Source organism: Aspergillus campestris (assembly GCF_002847485.1).
Source record: "Aspergillus campestris IBT 28561 chromosome Unknown P168scaffold_14, whole genome shotgun sequence".
NCBI classification, from domain to species: Eukaryota; Fungi; Ascomycota; class Eurotiomycetes; order Eurotiales; family Aspergillaceae; genus Aspergillus; species Aspergillus campestris.
The window spans coordinates 634395-647418 of record NW_020194349.1 but is presented as its reverse complement, the minus strand read 5'-3'; the positions used below and the strand labels follow the sequence as shown (position 1 = coordinate 647418).

Here is a 13024-nt window from a genome sequence, read left to right as displayed (position 1 = left end):
GGGGATGGAGACTTACTATATAGTAGTGATAATCTTGAATCTATGTAAATATTCTTCTCCGCTTCCTCAAATGACGCGGCGGCGCATGTACAGACCACCAAATGGCATCCAGCCCGTCTTCCTCATCTATTACGGTGGGTACAGTCTCCGTAACCTCTGCCCTCTGTACAAATCGCGTCATCCTCCCTAGCGTTGTAATCTGCTCCTCCACGACCGGCCACAGCTCCTCTACCACCACCTCCATCGCAACCCGAAAGACAGGCTTGAACCAATCCTTCTCCCCACCAGCCTCCTGGTCATCATCACTCACAACACCTTGATCTTCCGTCGCAGCAACCGCCAGCAGAAATGGTGCCCCAGTTCTCCACCGCGGGCTGGTCGTTCCCACTTTCTCATCCCCAGCTTCAGGAGTGGATAGCACAGACGCCACAGCCGACGAAGACACAACCAGGAAGATCGGTAGGAAGAGACCAGAGTCTTGCTCTTGCATTGAGTGATACCGCGCGCGTAGTCGCTCAACAAGGACATTCTCCTGGATTTCCTCCCCTGCCTTTGATTCATCACCATCATCATCAGCTACCCTCACCCACCGAATCGCAAACGACCTCCGCGCCTCATCAATCTCCTCAGCAGACTGTCCCTGATCTAAAACTGTCTCAAATGGGATCTCCACAATCTGCTGCACCCTCTCCTCAAACCCCTCCACCCCCTCACCCCCCGCGTCCTCATAATCCACAACCCTCTTCACAGCACCAGCAGTCCAAAACACCACAACCCCCCAATTCTTCCCCTGACCTTGACCCTTTTGACCCTGACACCTCTTCCTCCAAACCCTCAACCAATCCGGCGGCGGCGGCGGCGGCGGTCGTCTCACCCCAGCATCCTTTTCCCCTTCCCCCTCCCCTTCCTCCCCTTCAACCTTCCCTTCTCAACCCTCATCAAACGCAACTGCTCCAACCACACAACGCGCGCCATCTCCGCCACGCCCTCCTCGCCCAGAACCTCGCGAAACCCAGCTTGCATTTTGGCGCGCTCGTCGTCGCTCAGTGTCGCGTTGTCGGCGGGTGTGGCGTGCGCGTAGCGGGTGAAGTTCCACCCTGGGGGCCAGTAGGTGCTTGAGGAGTTGGAGTATTTGGTAAATTCATGACTGGACATTTTGTCTTGATTTGATTGATTGGTATTGAGATTGAAATAGGGATTGGAAGTGGTATTGATGGGGGTTGATTGGACTTATATGGGTGGGATGGGGGTAACAAGGTACAATTAGGTTGGTAATTTGGGGTGGGGGTCTATGTCACATTTGTCGTGGATGGACTCTGTATTGGGGCTAGGATTACTCTGGACTGATGCCTGATACGTAGAATTAGATCTAATATTAGATCTAACTAAAATAGAATAAGGCAGGAAATAGTATAAATGATAATATTGTCAACAATTCTATATGTTATTATACGGTGTGTTACAGTAGATTGATATTAGTTATCAATACAGAGTATTCGATCTAGTATTTACTACAGTGCAAACATTGCCAGCGTAGTATAACCCTGCTGGCTGTTGATAGATCTTATATAGCCAGCTGTAGGACTCTACAAGGGCATAAATACTAAGACAATAGTCAAGAGAAATACTATAACCAAACTACCAGACATTGAACACCTGCATTCGAAGTGATACACCAATACAATGAATAAGACATACCACTCAATCGACTCGCAAAGCCGTGGCAATCTCATCACCCCCAACGGTCGTCCACTGGAGAATCAGATCGTCGACCTCGTCAGGTGTGGCCTTGGTGACGGGGCCGTCCACCCCTTCAGGGAGAGTATCATCGGCCATTTCGAAGCTAGGTGAAACCGAGGATCTAAGACTGTCGTTAGTGACGGAATCTTCTTGATACTTGTGAAACAAACATACGGAGGCAAGTCATAGCTGGTTTCTAGACGAGCGCGCCTTTTCTTCCGAAGAAACTCAAGAGAACCGTGTTCTTGTTCTCGTGGTGAATATCCATATAACGGAGAAGGTGATTGCTGTTGGCCTTCCTGGGAGGAGGGATTGGTCGTTCCATGATCGCCACTACTAGTGAAAGACGCGGAGGTGTCGGATCTGCTACGCCGGTGGGGCACTACACAAATGAGTAAAGAGGATGAATGAGTAATGTTTGCAGGATGCGAATAGAGAGAACTTACCCTCCGAGGGGATTCGTTTCTGTGAGTCCAAGAAAGACGGTGCGGTGGATAGATACTCCGAGCGCCCGGGGAGTTGTTGGTTGGGGATTGGCGAGCTGATTTGACTGGACCCCAGGAGGTCGGCATATTGGCTGCCATAGGGACATGGCTGTCGCGCACTGATCGGACTCGGACGGCCTCTCCTCTTCCTAACTAGGGCATCTGGCTGGGTGGCCCAGTGAGACCCATTCAAATCCACATCTCCTTGGGCTGGGTAGATAGAGATGGGGCTAATGAGAGGTTGTGTTCTTTGCTGGCGCTGCTGCTGCTGCTGCTGTGCAGGTGGCCCATACATGCCCGGACTGCCATTCGTGAGGTTCCTAGGATCGACAACCGGGCTTCCGTTGGAGCCCATCGGCATCTGACTCCGGCGTTTCTGAAGCTGCTCAAGAGCCTGGCGACGAAAGAAAAGTTGCACGATATCTCCATCATACCGGCCAGCGTTGACCACGTGTAGCTGCGCTTCGATCCTCTCCAAGGCGGATTTCTCCATGCGACCACGTATGGACTCGGCCAAGCGGTCGAGTTGACTCAGTTGAGTGGGAGAAAGCCGATCGAGAGCTCTGATTGTATCAAGGAAAGGAGGAGACGGGTTCTGAACAGGCGCAGGGCATTGTGGTGCCGGGGCTTGCTGGTCAGGCGGTTTTGTGGAATTCGGCCGGTTTTGGGTTACTCTCTCGTTGGATTCTGCCAAAACCTCGATGGTGCGCCCCCGGAAATGGCGGGATTGAGCTTGGGCGGCGGCTTTGGCTTGCTCTCGCAGACAGGCATCCGAAGGCCTTGGGAGCTCGGCATCGGCCTTTGGTGAGGGCCCAAAAATGTGCTGCTCGATCTCCGTGGGCCTTTCATCGTTAGAATAGGCAACATGACACACAAAAGGCGCGACTCACCGATCGGAAAGCTCATAGATTCTATTCCTAAACATCTGAGCCATTTGCGGCCCATGGGAGACTTCAATCTGCTGGATTTCCTCATTGTGGATGCGCAAGACTCCGTTCCGGACCCTACGATGCTGAGACTGTTCTAGACCAGCGCGGTAGCTGTCCACATCCTCCAGCAGTTTCTTGACCAGGAGGTAGTATTTGCCCAAATCCGCGAGAGGATTCTCAGTCGGGGTCGGCAGCGTAGCAGCGCACATGAGATGTTCCGGCTGGAGGCCGCCTTTTGGCTGGTCATTATTGAGTTTCGCTCCTTCGAGAGCCTTGGTCATCTCTTCGAAGCGTCGCTCGGTCAGTCTCTTGTGATCGAGTAGCGATTTGATCAGCTCGCGCTGGTCCTTGAGGGCGGTTGGCTCTGTGCGACTACGCCACGTTAACAACAACCCCATTCATAGACGCGCAATGAACCCTGCCAGAGATGGTACCAACCTCCGCAATTGCCCCGCGTACATAATGACGTTGAGCATCAAGTGGAGCGTGGACTTGAGTCGCTCCAGGTTCCGTCCCAGAAGCTCAAGTTCTTCTTCCATCGCGACAAAGCTCAACTTCTTCGCCGCCCGCTGAAACAGGCCTTTAGATGGGCTCTGATCGAGGGCATCGCGGATCTGCTCAAAGACATTCTTGCATTCGTCTAGGACACCCTGCGTTGTGCCGAATGCTTGTTTGGAGTACAGCTTGGCCTGCTCATCCTGCTGCAGATTGTCACCCAGTAACTTGAGCACGGAACTGGTCAAGGCGACATTGTTGGATAGGTTCTGGATCCGCTGGTCGGCGGTCTTAATCTTGTGGTAGAAGGCGCATAGCTTGACTGCTAGCTGAGTCCCGATCTCGGCGATCTGGACGATACTAGCCGCGATCCCGATGACTTCGAGGCCGGACATGTCTCCAGACGTCTGTCCGCGTTGTGGGACATGATTGAGGGGGTCCCAGGGGAACTGGCGGGGTTAGCACAGCCTCGTGTTCGCTGTTGATAGTGAGGTCTAGCCCGGCTGAATCGAGCATAGTGATGGAATATTGATTGGTGGATGGACTCATGACTAATCCTTGGGAGCCTCGGGTGTTTGTTGCCTGGCGGCCTGATTATTCAGGGTTCAAGGGTAGCCTGATGGGAATTAGGCAGATCTTCAGGAATCTATTATCCCTGTTGTTTCTCCCACTAGAGCGGGTTTGGAGATCTGTTTGGTAGATAACCTTGTACAATCCTGGACCATGAACGCTAGTGTGAGCGGGGGTTGATTCGTCTTCATCCTATCTCCAGAGACGGTTTTGGGGTTCTTGCTGTGTGGTAAATGCGTGGATTCGTTATCCCTTGGGTTCGACTAGAAGTCTCTGAATATCAGTCCATTCCAATTTGACGCCTATAGAAATACAAATGATTAATATGGTAATGCTCTATGTGACAACCCGTTCCTTGATTTCATCCATCCGCCCATGCAGGTACTGTATTCGCGCCGCCATATCGGCAACAGCGGCGCCACCCGCCTGTTTCAACCCCTTCATATCCGCCTCCAGCCGGAGTGCCTCCCGCCGATACTCGTAATAGCGTCGATAATCCTCCGCGCCAAAACAGATCCCGTACCCATCGCAATAGCACGTCGTCTCCGAGGGACAGTACTCGCTATGCCCCGTAAACAGCCACTGCCAGGTATACTCCCACAAACGCGCCGCCGTGTCGTCGTCCAGCTCGGTCGTGAGCAACCAATCGCGCAACTCAATATAGCGGCGCTGCGTCACCGTGCGGATGCGCTGGGCGCTCACCGCGAACTGCCCGCAGCACGGCTGCGACAGGACGTCTGGTAGTCGGGCGCCCGGGTATAATTTGGCCCACACGTCGCGGAGAACGGCTGGTTCGAGGGGGGTCTCTTTGTTGTTGTTGTCGTTGTTGTTATGATTCTCTGTCTCCGCACCGGGGTGGATGTAATCCGGACATCCAGGTTCCTGGTGACAGCGCAGGTTCATGTAGCCCGACAGGATAACGTGCTGACTGCGCAGGTGGCGCACAATATTGGCGGAGTCTCCATTGAGGATGTCGTTATTGTACCACGCGTTTTGCTGGGCGCGCATAAATATGGAGACGTCGGATAGCGAGTCGTAGTGGTCGATAATGTAGGTCAGGTAGACCATGGCCTCGTGGCCTTTGTTGTCGGGGACGGATAACGTGGCGGTGGTGTTATCGTCAACCGTGTAGACGGCGCTGCCGAGGTTGGGATCCTGTGCCACGAGATTGTCGACCCATAACGTGTCATCATGTGTGGATTTGGAGATGACAAGGGTGCGCGTGTAGGGTTTAATAAATGTGGTCGATGAGCTCGCCGATTGCTCCGGTCGTGAGGACGTCTTGGGCACGTATGACGCGAACGGTTGGCTCAGGGGCTTCGTCAGAAAATAATGTATCGTGAAGGCGAACACCAACAGGGTGGGAACGGTTAATATGAGGACAGCCCTGCGGTATTGCATGCTGCGGATGAGATTCATCTTAAAACGGAATCATCCTTTTGGGTTCTTCATCTAATAATTAATAACCCTTTTTTTTCCCGCCGAGGAGCGGAAAGATGAGGGGAGCGGGATACAAATAAAAAAAAACCCGCCCCAAAGGCAAGAGCCTCAGAGCTATCGTCATCGGGGGGTGGATCAGTCAGGTAAGCCTATGGACTAAGCCTAGCCAAGTGGAGCAGACCCAGTGAGATTTGCTGAGCGGACCGGAGACTTCTGCAAATAAGAAGCGGCCTGCGGTCGCGCCTTGCTCCACTGCCTTGCTTGGCACTTCCTTCGGTCGTTCGATTCGAAACACTGTATTATTTCAGGAATGGTCGCAAGGCCGTTAGGGGGTAATCATCCATCGAGAATAGCCCGACGTTTATCGTCTAACGATAGTATCCCACAGCTTGAATCATGAACGATTGCCAATAGCATCATGGGAATTGTCTGCACTCTGACCGGACAGAACTTGGCTTCGAACCCCGGACTACCCACTTCGGCCCCTCTCTCGCTGTCAATTCTCCAATCATCTGTAATGTCGATCCCTGCTTCTTCGATCCAATTAGGGGTCTTGATAACACTCGTCGGGCTGTACAGCATCATAGCGACAAGGATCGCTAGGAAGGACGCCAAGACGTTTAGTAGCGGACGATCTCCCTAAAAGATATTGGTCTCTCATTAGGAGACCCTAAGCACATCATACAATACCAATGGGAGCTTGTCATTACACCACAATTGATCCAGTTCGGTCAGATCCCTTGTAGAACGAACACTGGCCCTTCGTGTTTCATCTACATCACGGCTGAAGGGGCGCGGGCACGGGAATTGCATTTCTGCAGGCTTCCTCTCTGATGATTTGCCGAGACCAATCCGGACAAGCAGTGTGTCACTATCACTGATGGGACAGCCGTGGCTCTATCGCTGTTTGACAATTAGTGCTGCAGAATTATGAGAGGAGAAAAAGATACCCCGCGATAACTCCTTGTTACTCTGATGGAGAATGATGATTTTCATTGTCGCGGTCTCGTGTCAATTCCCATTCATTTGTAACTGGATCTCGGCTGGCCGTATCGGTTATATCCAGTCTTGTCGAAAGGAAGGAAAGAAGCACGCTCGTGTTTAGCGGATGTGACACCACCACCATGCACGACGCAGATCCACCAATAATTGGGGATAGGTCTGTGGCCGGGGTGCGGGGTGATCGAGGAAGGTGAAGCGATTGCACGTCGGATGTACACTGTATCCATCCGTTACTCCGCACTTCGAGGTTATACAGCTATTGCTGATTGGCTTCGTCGTGCTAAGCTCGCGTCCAGTTCACAATCATGGGTTTCCTATCGAGTGTCGTCGTGGGGACCTGGGAATATGACTGACTATCTCAATGTAGTGCACACCTTGACTAGAATCATCAGTGAAAGTTCCCGGTAGAGAGTGTTGCGGAAAGAAGAGAACAGACTGAGAAGGCTATGTCAGCTACGTGGACTATAACACCACCAACCATCATTCAATGTAGTAGATCGTTGCTGGTTCCTAGGTATCTTTCTGTTGGTCAGACACGAGCATGTCAGACAGATTGGCCGGATTTCCTGAGGCACGATATAATGCTAGCCTTGCTCCGAAGGCTCCAGCTTTCTCAAACTTATGGCTTTCATTCCGATCATCTCACTGCCACCCACCTCTCCTTCCTTTCATGCTATAATAAACCATGATAATAAACCATGATAATAAACCATGATAATAAACCATGATCATAAAACATGATAGTACACCACGATAATAAACCATGATAGGCTTACATTCCACTAGCCATCGAGCTGGCCAATACGTTTGTCTGATTTGTCGAACCATGCAGCCTCACGTGCGGAGCACCTGACGCCGAGCAAGGCGCAGCCTCATCCACGGGAGTCTACACTACACTGTCGCTATCTGTCTGGCTACAGCTGGTCTTTCCTGTTTTGCATATTTACAGAAAGAAATTTCTACTACAGTCATATTCCAGATTATCCTGCTTTAGTCATTCACGGTCACTATGTCTGGTGACGTGCAACTGGAAAGAAACATAACCCGGAGAGAGCACCAAATTCTCCTGGACGTTGATGAATTCGCAACAAGATACGATCTGGGCCATATCCGTGAGCTACTAAAGAAGGCGGCTCTTATTGCACATAATCCCAGTGACTTGGCGCGAACCGAAGGGTTGAACCAGGAGGAGATTGCTATTTTGAGTGGTAAAGATGGCGAGTATAGGCATGGCAGATGTACACCCTTTCAGTCGCAGATCGTCAATTCAATGATGTTGATCTACTTGGCGGCAGCAGTTTAGTAAGTAGTTGAAAAGATCATGCTGGTCAACGGCTCCACTAACACCATCGGTGGTGTCTCTCTCTGTTTCAAGTGGGATGGCTCATTTCTCCGCGTGGACATACATCAGCCTTGACCAGTGGTACTCCGCTCCCAACACACTTGAGTCTGTGACATTGTAAGGAAATCCGTTTGTGATTGTTATTTTCTTTGCGATAAACTGACATGAGCTGGTGTAACAGCAATGCACCTCATATTGGTAGTGCCTTGGTTGGATGCTGGTGCACAGTGCCCCTCAACCGAGCCGTTGGTCGCCGTGGAGCCATCTTTACTGCCATGGGTTTGATAATCCTCACATCCATCGCTGGTAGTTTGGAGTTATGGCCTGTTGCGAACCTTATCCAGCGCTTTTGCTTGGGTGTATCATTCGGGTTGCTAGAATGCACTATCCCAGTCTACTGCGTCGAGACAAGCCCCGACCACCAACGTGGCAGGGTGACAGGCGCTTGGCAAATGTATGTATGCACTCTACAATCGATGGGTCCTCTCAAATTGGATTGAAATAAGCGGTCATATCCTGACTTATTAAAGGGGATCCCTCTTCGGCCAAGTTTTGGTAGTGACATTGATGCTCGTCGTCCCTGTCAGCTGGATCTACCTAAGCATCAGTATATGCGCAGGAGCTATCTGCGTTGGCTGTTGGTTTGTCCCCGAGTCCCCACGATGGCTGGTGTGCAAAGGACAAATGCTCGCAGCCTTTGATTCGTTGCGTTATTTCCGGCCAACGGGACTTTTGGCAGCCCGCGACCTCTATCTATTTCACATCCGGTCTGAAACGACAGGAGTGGCGCAATCCCAAAGAGCCCCGCTCTTACACCTTTTCACAAACCCAAGAGCTAGCCGCGCAACTCTCGCCGCTGTATCCGTCATCGTTCCCCGATCGTTGTCGGGCTACCACATGGCGATGGCAACTCAAAATCTGAAAGGCACCGATTACGACACCACTATTGCATGGCTCTTTGTGACACTTGGCTATACGCTGGCGCTTTTTACTTCGATGTTCACCGTAGTGCTGGCAGCCGATCGCGCCAGTCGTCGAAAGTTGCTACTATGGACAATTCTGCCCATGGCCTGTGTTATGGGGTTTTATCCCATTGGATGGGGTTTCGCGGCCCAACAGACTATTGGCATTGCCGCAAAAGCCATATTGATTGTCATGTATAATATCGGCCAGGTACCTCTGTCTGTGTATGTCGCGGAGTCGTTCCCCATACAATATCGTGGTGCGTATTTTCACATATCCCGAATAAAACCTCCAACAAGCCTGATATAAGCTTACACTATTGATGAACAGATTATGGAATGGCATTCACCATCTCCATGTACCATGGCTCATTTGCCGCGATGAGAGTAGCCATGCCCAATCTAGTATACTGGCCCCATTTCAGATATACATTCGCGTGAGTTATTCCAGCCACCTGTACTTCCACTAGACCCTAAGCTAACCACCACAGCGTTTGCAACCTAATTGCATTTATCTTGGCCTTTTTCCTCATGCGAGAAACGAAGAACTTGGCTTTAGAAGAAGTGCCATTGGCATTTGAAGCCCCAACACGGAATCTCATCCTCTACCGACTATCGGTAGAAATTCCCTATTTTTTTCGTCGCCATGTGCTTCGACAAAATGTGCAATTTTTACCCTTCGAGGATTCGAAGTATGGTGGCGGTGCGATTGTCTTGGATACTGAATAGGTGGTATTATGGACCTTGGTATCACTAGACACCATCGCGTTCTCCAAGCGTCTAGATAGCTTATATATGTTGTTTCATTAAAGGTATATACGGTTAGAAGTGAGTTCAACGCGTTTTATGATTCGTTGCATTTAGGTTCATAGTCTCTTGATGATGTGGGACGGCATGGGACATTATCCAAGAATCAAGGTAAATATACAAAATCCACACGACTTGGAGTTCTGGCGCTGCCTTACAGCTCGACAGCACGGTGGTCAGCTGTAGCTACTGTCATTCTTCTATACTGTATCATGTCTTTATCACGAAGAAACCAGTAACAACATCTATTCAACTCCTGTTTGTCCCCAGAGCCCAAGGAAGCAAGGCGGACAATCCACCCTTGGATAGTAATCGGCGCACACGCCGTTCCAGCCCCGAATCACCCAAGCTGACACTGGCACCACGTTCAACCAGCAAGGCCATAACATCTCGTTTATGCCGGAATGCAGCTTCGTATAACGGGGTATGCCCACAGTTATCCTCCGCATTGACACTTGCCCCAGCATCGATCAGACGTTTCAGAAATTGCAACGACATTGTCTGGGATAGAACGGCCAAATGCAACGCCGTCCGGCCATCTTTATCTCGCGCGTTCGGATCGCCCCCCTCCCGCAGGATAACATCGGCCTTCTCCTCCTGATCTAGCACAATCGCGTAAAGGAGTGGCGTGCGCCCGTGTCGTCCTTTTATGTTGGCTTTGGCCCCATGAACGAGCAGAAGCTGAACAGCCTCAGCGGACTTAAATCTGGCGACCGCTAAAGAAATTGCAGTGTCACCGTCGGCATTCTGGATATTGATACCCGGTCGGGAAGCGAGTAGCATAAGCTTGTCGACGTCGCGCTCGTTCGCTGCAATGTGTAGAGCGATTTCCTCCTGCGGACGACAGCGCAAGGTCGTGTCGGCACCGTAGTCGAGGAGTGTCTGCAGGTTTTCGACGGTGTCGTGCTTCACGGCTAGGTGTAAGGCTGTGCGGCCGTCGAGGCGCTTGTTGGGGTTTGCGCCTAGGTCTAGGAGGGGAATGATTCGCTTGGAGCTTGCTTGTGGGTTGAGCATTAGGTACCAGAGCTCGGAGGAGTGGTAGTCCTTTATCTTGTTAGTTTTTGATACTGTGGGAAGGGTTTGCATTTCAAAAATACCACGTCTTCATCGTCTTCGGTGTTGTCTAATGGGATTGTTTGGACTGTGGGCAGGCTGGGCCCCGGTGATGTCGTTCTCGTTGAGTCTGTTTGGTTTGTGGATATAGAAGACTCTGTAGTGCCTGACTCTGTAGGATTTTCATCCCGAATCTCTTCGTTTGAGTCCAACCCAGGCTCCTCAAACGAAGTAATCGCCCATTCTTGTATGAGACCTGCTGAGGCCACTGGTCGGTCCTTGGGCTCCAAAGCCAGCATCTTTTTGATAAATTCCCTTCCTGACCTGCTCACCCTCTTCTGGATAAGGTCTTTCTCAGGAAATTCCATTGCCTCCCACGCATAATCTCGAAGAGACACGCTATTCTGGAATGGTGCATTCCCGGTCAGGGCATAATACACCAAGCAACCGAGAGACCAAATATCCACTGCATTGGTATAACTCGAGGACTGATTTCCATCGTCTATAAACCCCAGGGTTTCAGGTGCCATGTAGCCCTCCGTACCAACGCGGGACCGCAGCTGCGTCTCTCCCTCGAGGGCACGTTTGCTGATGTCAAAGTCGGCAATCTTAACCCAGATTGGGTCTTTGCAGACGACCAATACGTTCTGCATCGGCTGTCAAACCGCGAGTTCTAGTATTCTGCTGACTTGGAGCTCACCTGGGGCTTCAAATCCCGGTGCGTAATCTTCATCTCATGAAGCTTTACCAATCCCTCCAGGAGCTGCTCGCACATCGTCCGCGCTGTTATCTCAGACATAGTACCAGAGAAGCACTGCGAGATGTCCCCGAGAGGACAATACTCCATCACGAGGCAGACATGGTTTGTGGAAAGAAACCAGCCGTGGAACTGAACAAAGAGGCTTGTTTCCTATATCGCCTCATCAGCAAGGCAGAGACATAACATCTCATATAATCGGGTATCATTACCTTTGAAACCCGGCCCATCAATTGCAGCTCTGAGAGATAGTGAGGCATGCTATTCTGCTTCCGAACAATCTGCTTCACAACACGCATCTCCCCGGACTGCGTGCGCTGCACGTAGACATTTTCTTTCAGGAAGCGCTGTTGTGTCCATATCTACATGGCTTTTCTGTGTCTGATCCCTCGACTGGGATCGGATTCGTAGTACACCTGGCGACAGCGGTCACCCTGGACGGTGATATCCAGCTGGAAGTGACGTGCGAAGTCGTCGTTCTCCATGGACGAATAGTTGAGATTACAACAGTTGATGACCAGAAGTAATTCAAACCATATTACCACTCGAACACAACGGATATCATAGTAACCCAGACCTGGTAGCCTGTCTATAGCCAACAGCGAAATAAGGGATCGTAGGTAGCAACACAGCCACTATCAAGTCACTGACTGGTCACCTGCTGCATTAGCGTAGCCTTGTTGATCCCCTCACTTTCCACCCTCTCACATTCCCCACATCTCTCCTTCAACTTGAACGAAAGAAGACAGGATGACAGACCCCATTAGCATCGCTGGCTTGGCGCTGGCCGTAGGGGGTACTATTACTGCCTGCCTGAAGTGAGTCTCATCTTTCAATGCTACCTAATACTCTGCTTATCCACTCGTCGATCGGCGATCCCACTATGGACCACTTCTGCAAGACTAGCGACTAATGGGAATAGATACGGCCGTCAATTGATTAAGCTTTGTCGCGATAGTCGACATCTAGAGGCTGGAATAGTCGACATAGTCCTAACGATCGAAGGTATCTGGATAAAAACAGAAACCCAACTCCAGTCCCTCCGATCCATATGGTCCTCCCTCCGCTCAGAGCTCCAGGTGCATTATACAGAAGCGCTGGAGAATCTAGAGATTAAACTCCTAGCAGCTATAAAAAGCGTCGATGCCTTCTGCGATGCAACAGACGTATCAGCCAGTCCGCACAAGAAGCTCCAGGCTCCATTCCTTTATAAACACCTCAAACAAGCTGTGGCGGACCTCGAAGGCTGGCAGCGTCGATTTGACCCCTCCTGGTACCTGATTACACGGATAACGGAACCGAAGGTCGATGCACGGCTCAAAATCAGCGATGAAGCTCAAGAAGAGACAGACCCCTCCATGGCCCGACTGACTCGCATGCGCGAGACCATCAAGCAGATCTCCTCTCCTGACCACACCGACACGACGGGCTCCATATTCAAA

General features: G+C 51.1%; 5 protein-coding genes across 5 annotated transcripts; 1 reads left to right on the top strand and 4 right to left on the bottom strand.

The window, feature by feature from the left end:
- Positions 1 to 40: 40 nt before the first annotated feature.
- Positions 41 to 1230, bottom strand: P168DRAFT_313393 (uncharacterized protein; the record flags this gene model as incomplete). Its single annotated transcript, XM_024839657.1, has 2 exons — positions 920 to 1230; positions 41 to 869 (listed from the first exon to the last, which is right to left on the bottom strand). Exons 1-2 carry the CDS (start codon positions 1153 to 1155, stop codon positions 41 to 43), a joined length of 1065 nt encoding a protein of 354 aa, XP_024689208.1. The 5' UTR covers positions 1156 to 1230.
- Positions 1231 to 3111: 1881 nt separating this feature from the next.
- Positions 3112 to 4044, bottom strand: P168DRAFT_243644 (uncharacterized protein; the record flags this gene model as incomplete). The annotated part of the gene is made up of 2 exons (XM_024833874.1): positions 3112 to 3526; positions 3593 to 4044. 2 exons carry the CDS (start codon positions 4042 to 4044, stop codon positions 3112 to 3114), a joined length of 867 nt encoding a protein of 288 aa, XP_024689207.1.
- Positions 4045 to 4492: 448 nt separating this feature from the next.
- P168DRAFT_293465 (DUF3431 domain-containing protein) lies at positions 4493 to 5720 on the bottom strand. The gene has a single exon (XM_024837813.1). It carries the CDS (start codon positions 5636 to 5638, stop codon positions 4556 to 4558), a length of 1083 nt encoding a protein of 360 aa, XP_024689206.1. The 5' UTR covers positions 5639 to 5720; the 3' UTR covers positions 4493 to 4555.
- A 1950-nt stretch (positions 5721 to 7670) lies between these two features.
- On the top strand, positions 7671 to 9804 carry P168DRAFT_307498 (MFS general substrate transporter; the record flags this gene model as incomplete). The annotated part of the gene is made up of 6 exons (XM_024839112.1): positions 7671 to 7963; positions 8037 to 8120; positions 8185 to 8457; positions 8534 to 9225; positions 9297 to 9402; positions 9457 to 9804. 6 exons carry the CDS (start codon positions 7671 to 7673, stop codon positions 9692 to 9694), a joined length of 1686 nt encoding a protein of 561 aa, XP_024689205.1. The 3' UTR covers positions 9695 to 9804.
- A 217-nt stretch (positions 9805 to 10021) lies between these two features.
- P168DRAFT_243818 (kinase-like protein) lies at positions 10022 to 11944 on the bottom strand (the record flags this gene model as incomplete). The annotated part of the gene is made up of 4 exons (XM_024833890.1): positions 10022 to 10816; positions 10870 to 11472; positions 11526 to 11735; positions 11861 to 11944. Coding segments are annotated over 4 exons (1692 nt in total), but the record flags the coding sequence as incomplete, so codon positions are not given.
- Positions 11945 to 13024: the final 1080 nt, after the last annotated feature.

Excerpts from the sequence above, each read along its gene's own strand:
- P168DRAFT_293465 (XM_024837813.1), bottom strand. The coding sequence starts at position 5,638 with ATGAATCTCATCCGCAGCATGCAATACCGCAGGGCTGTCCTCATATTA.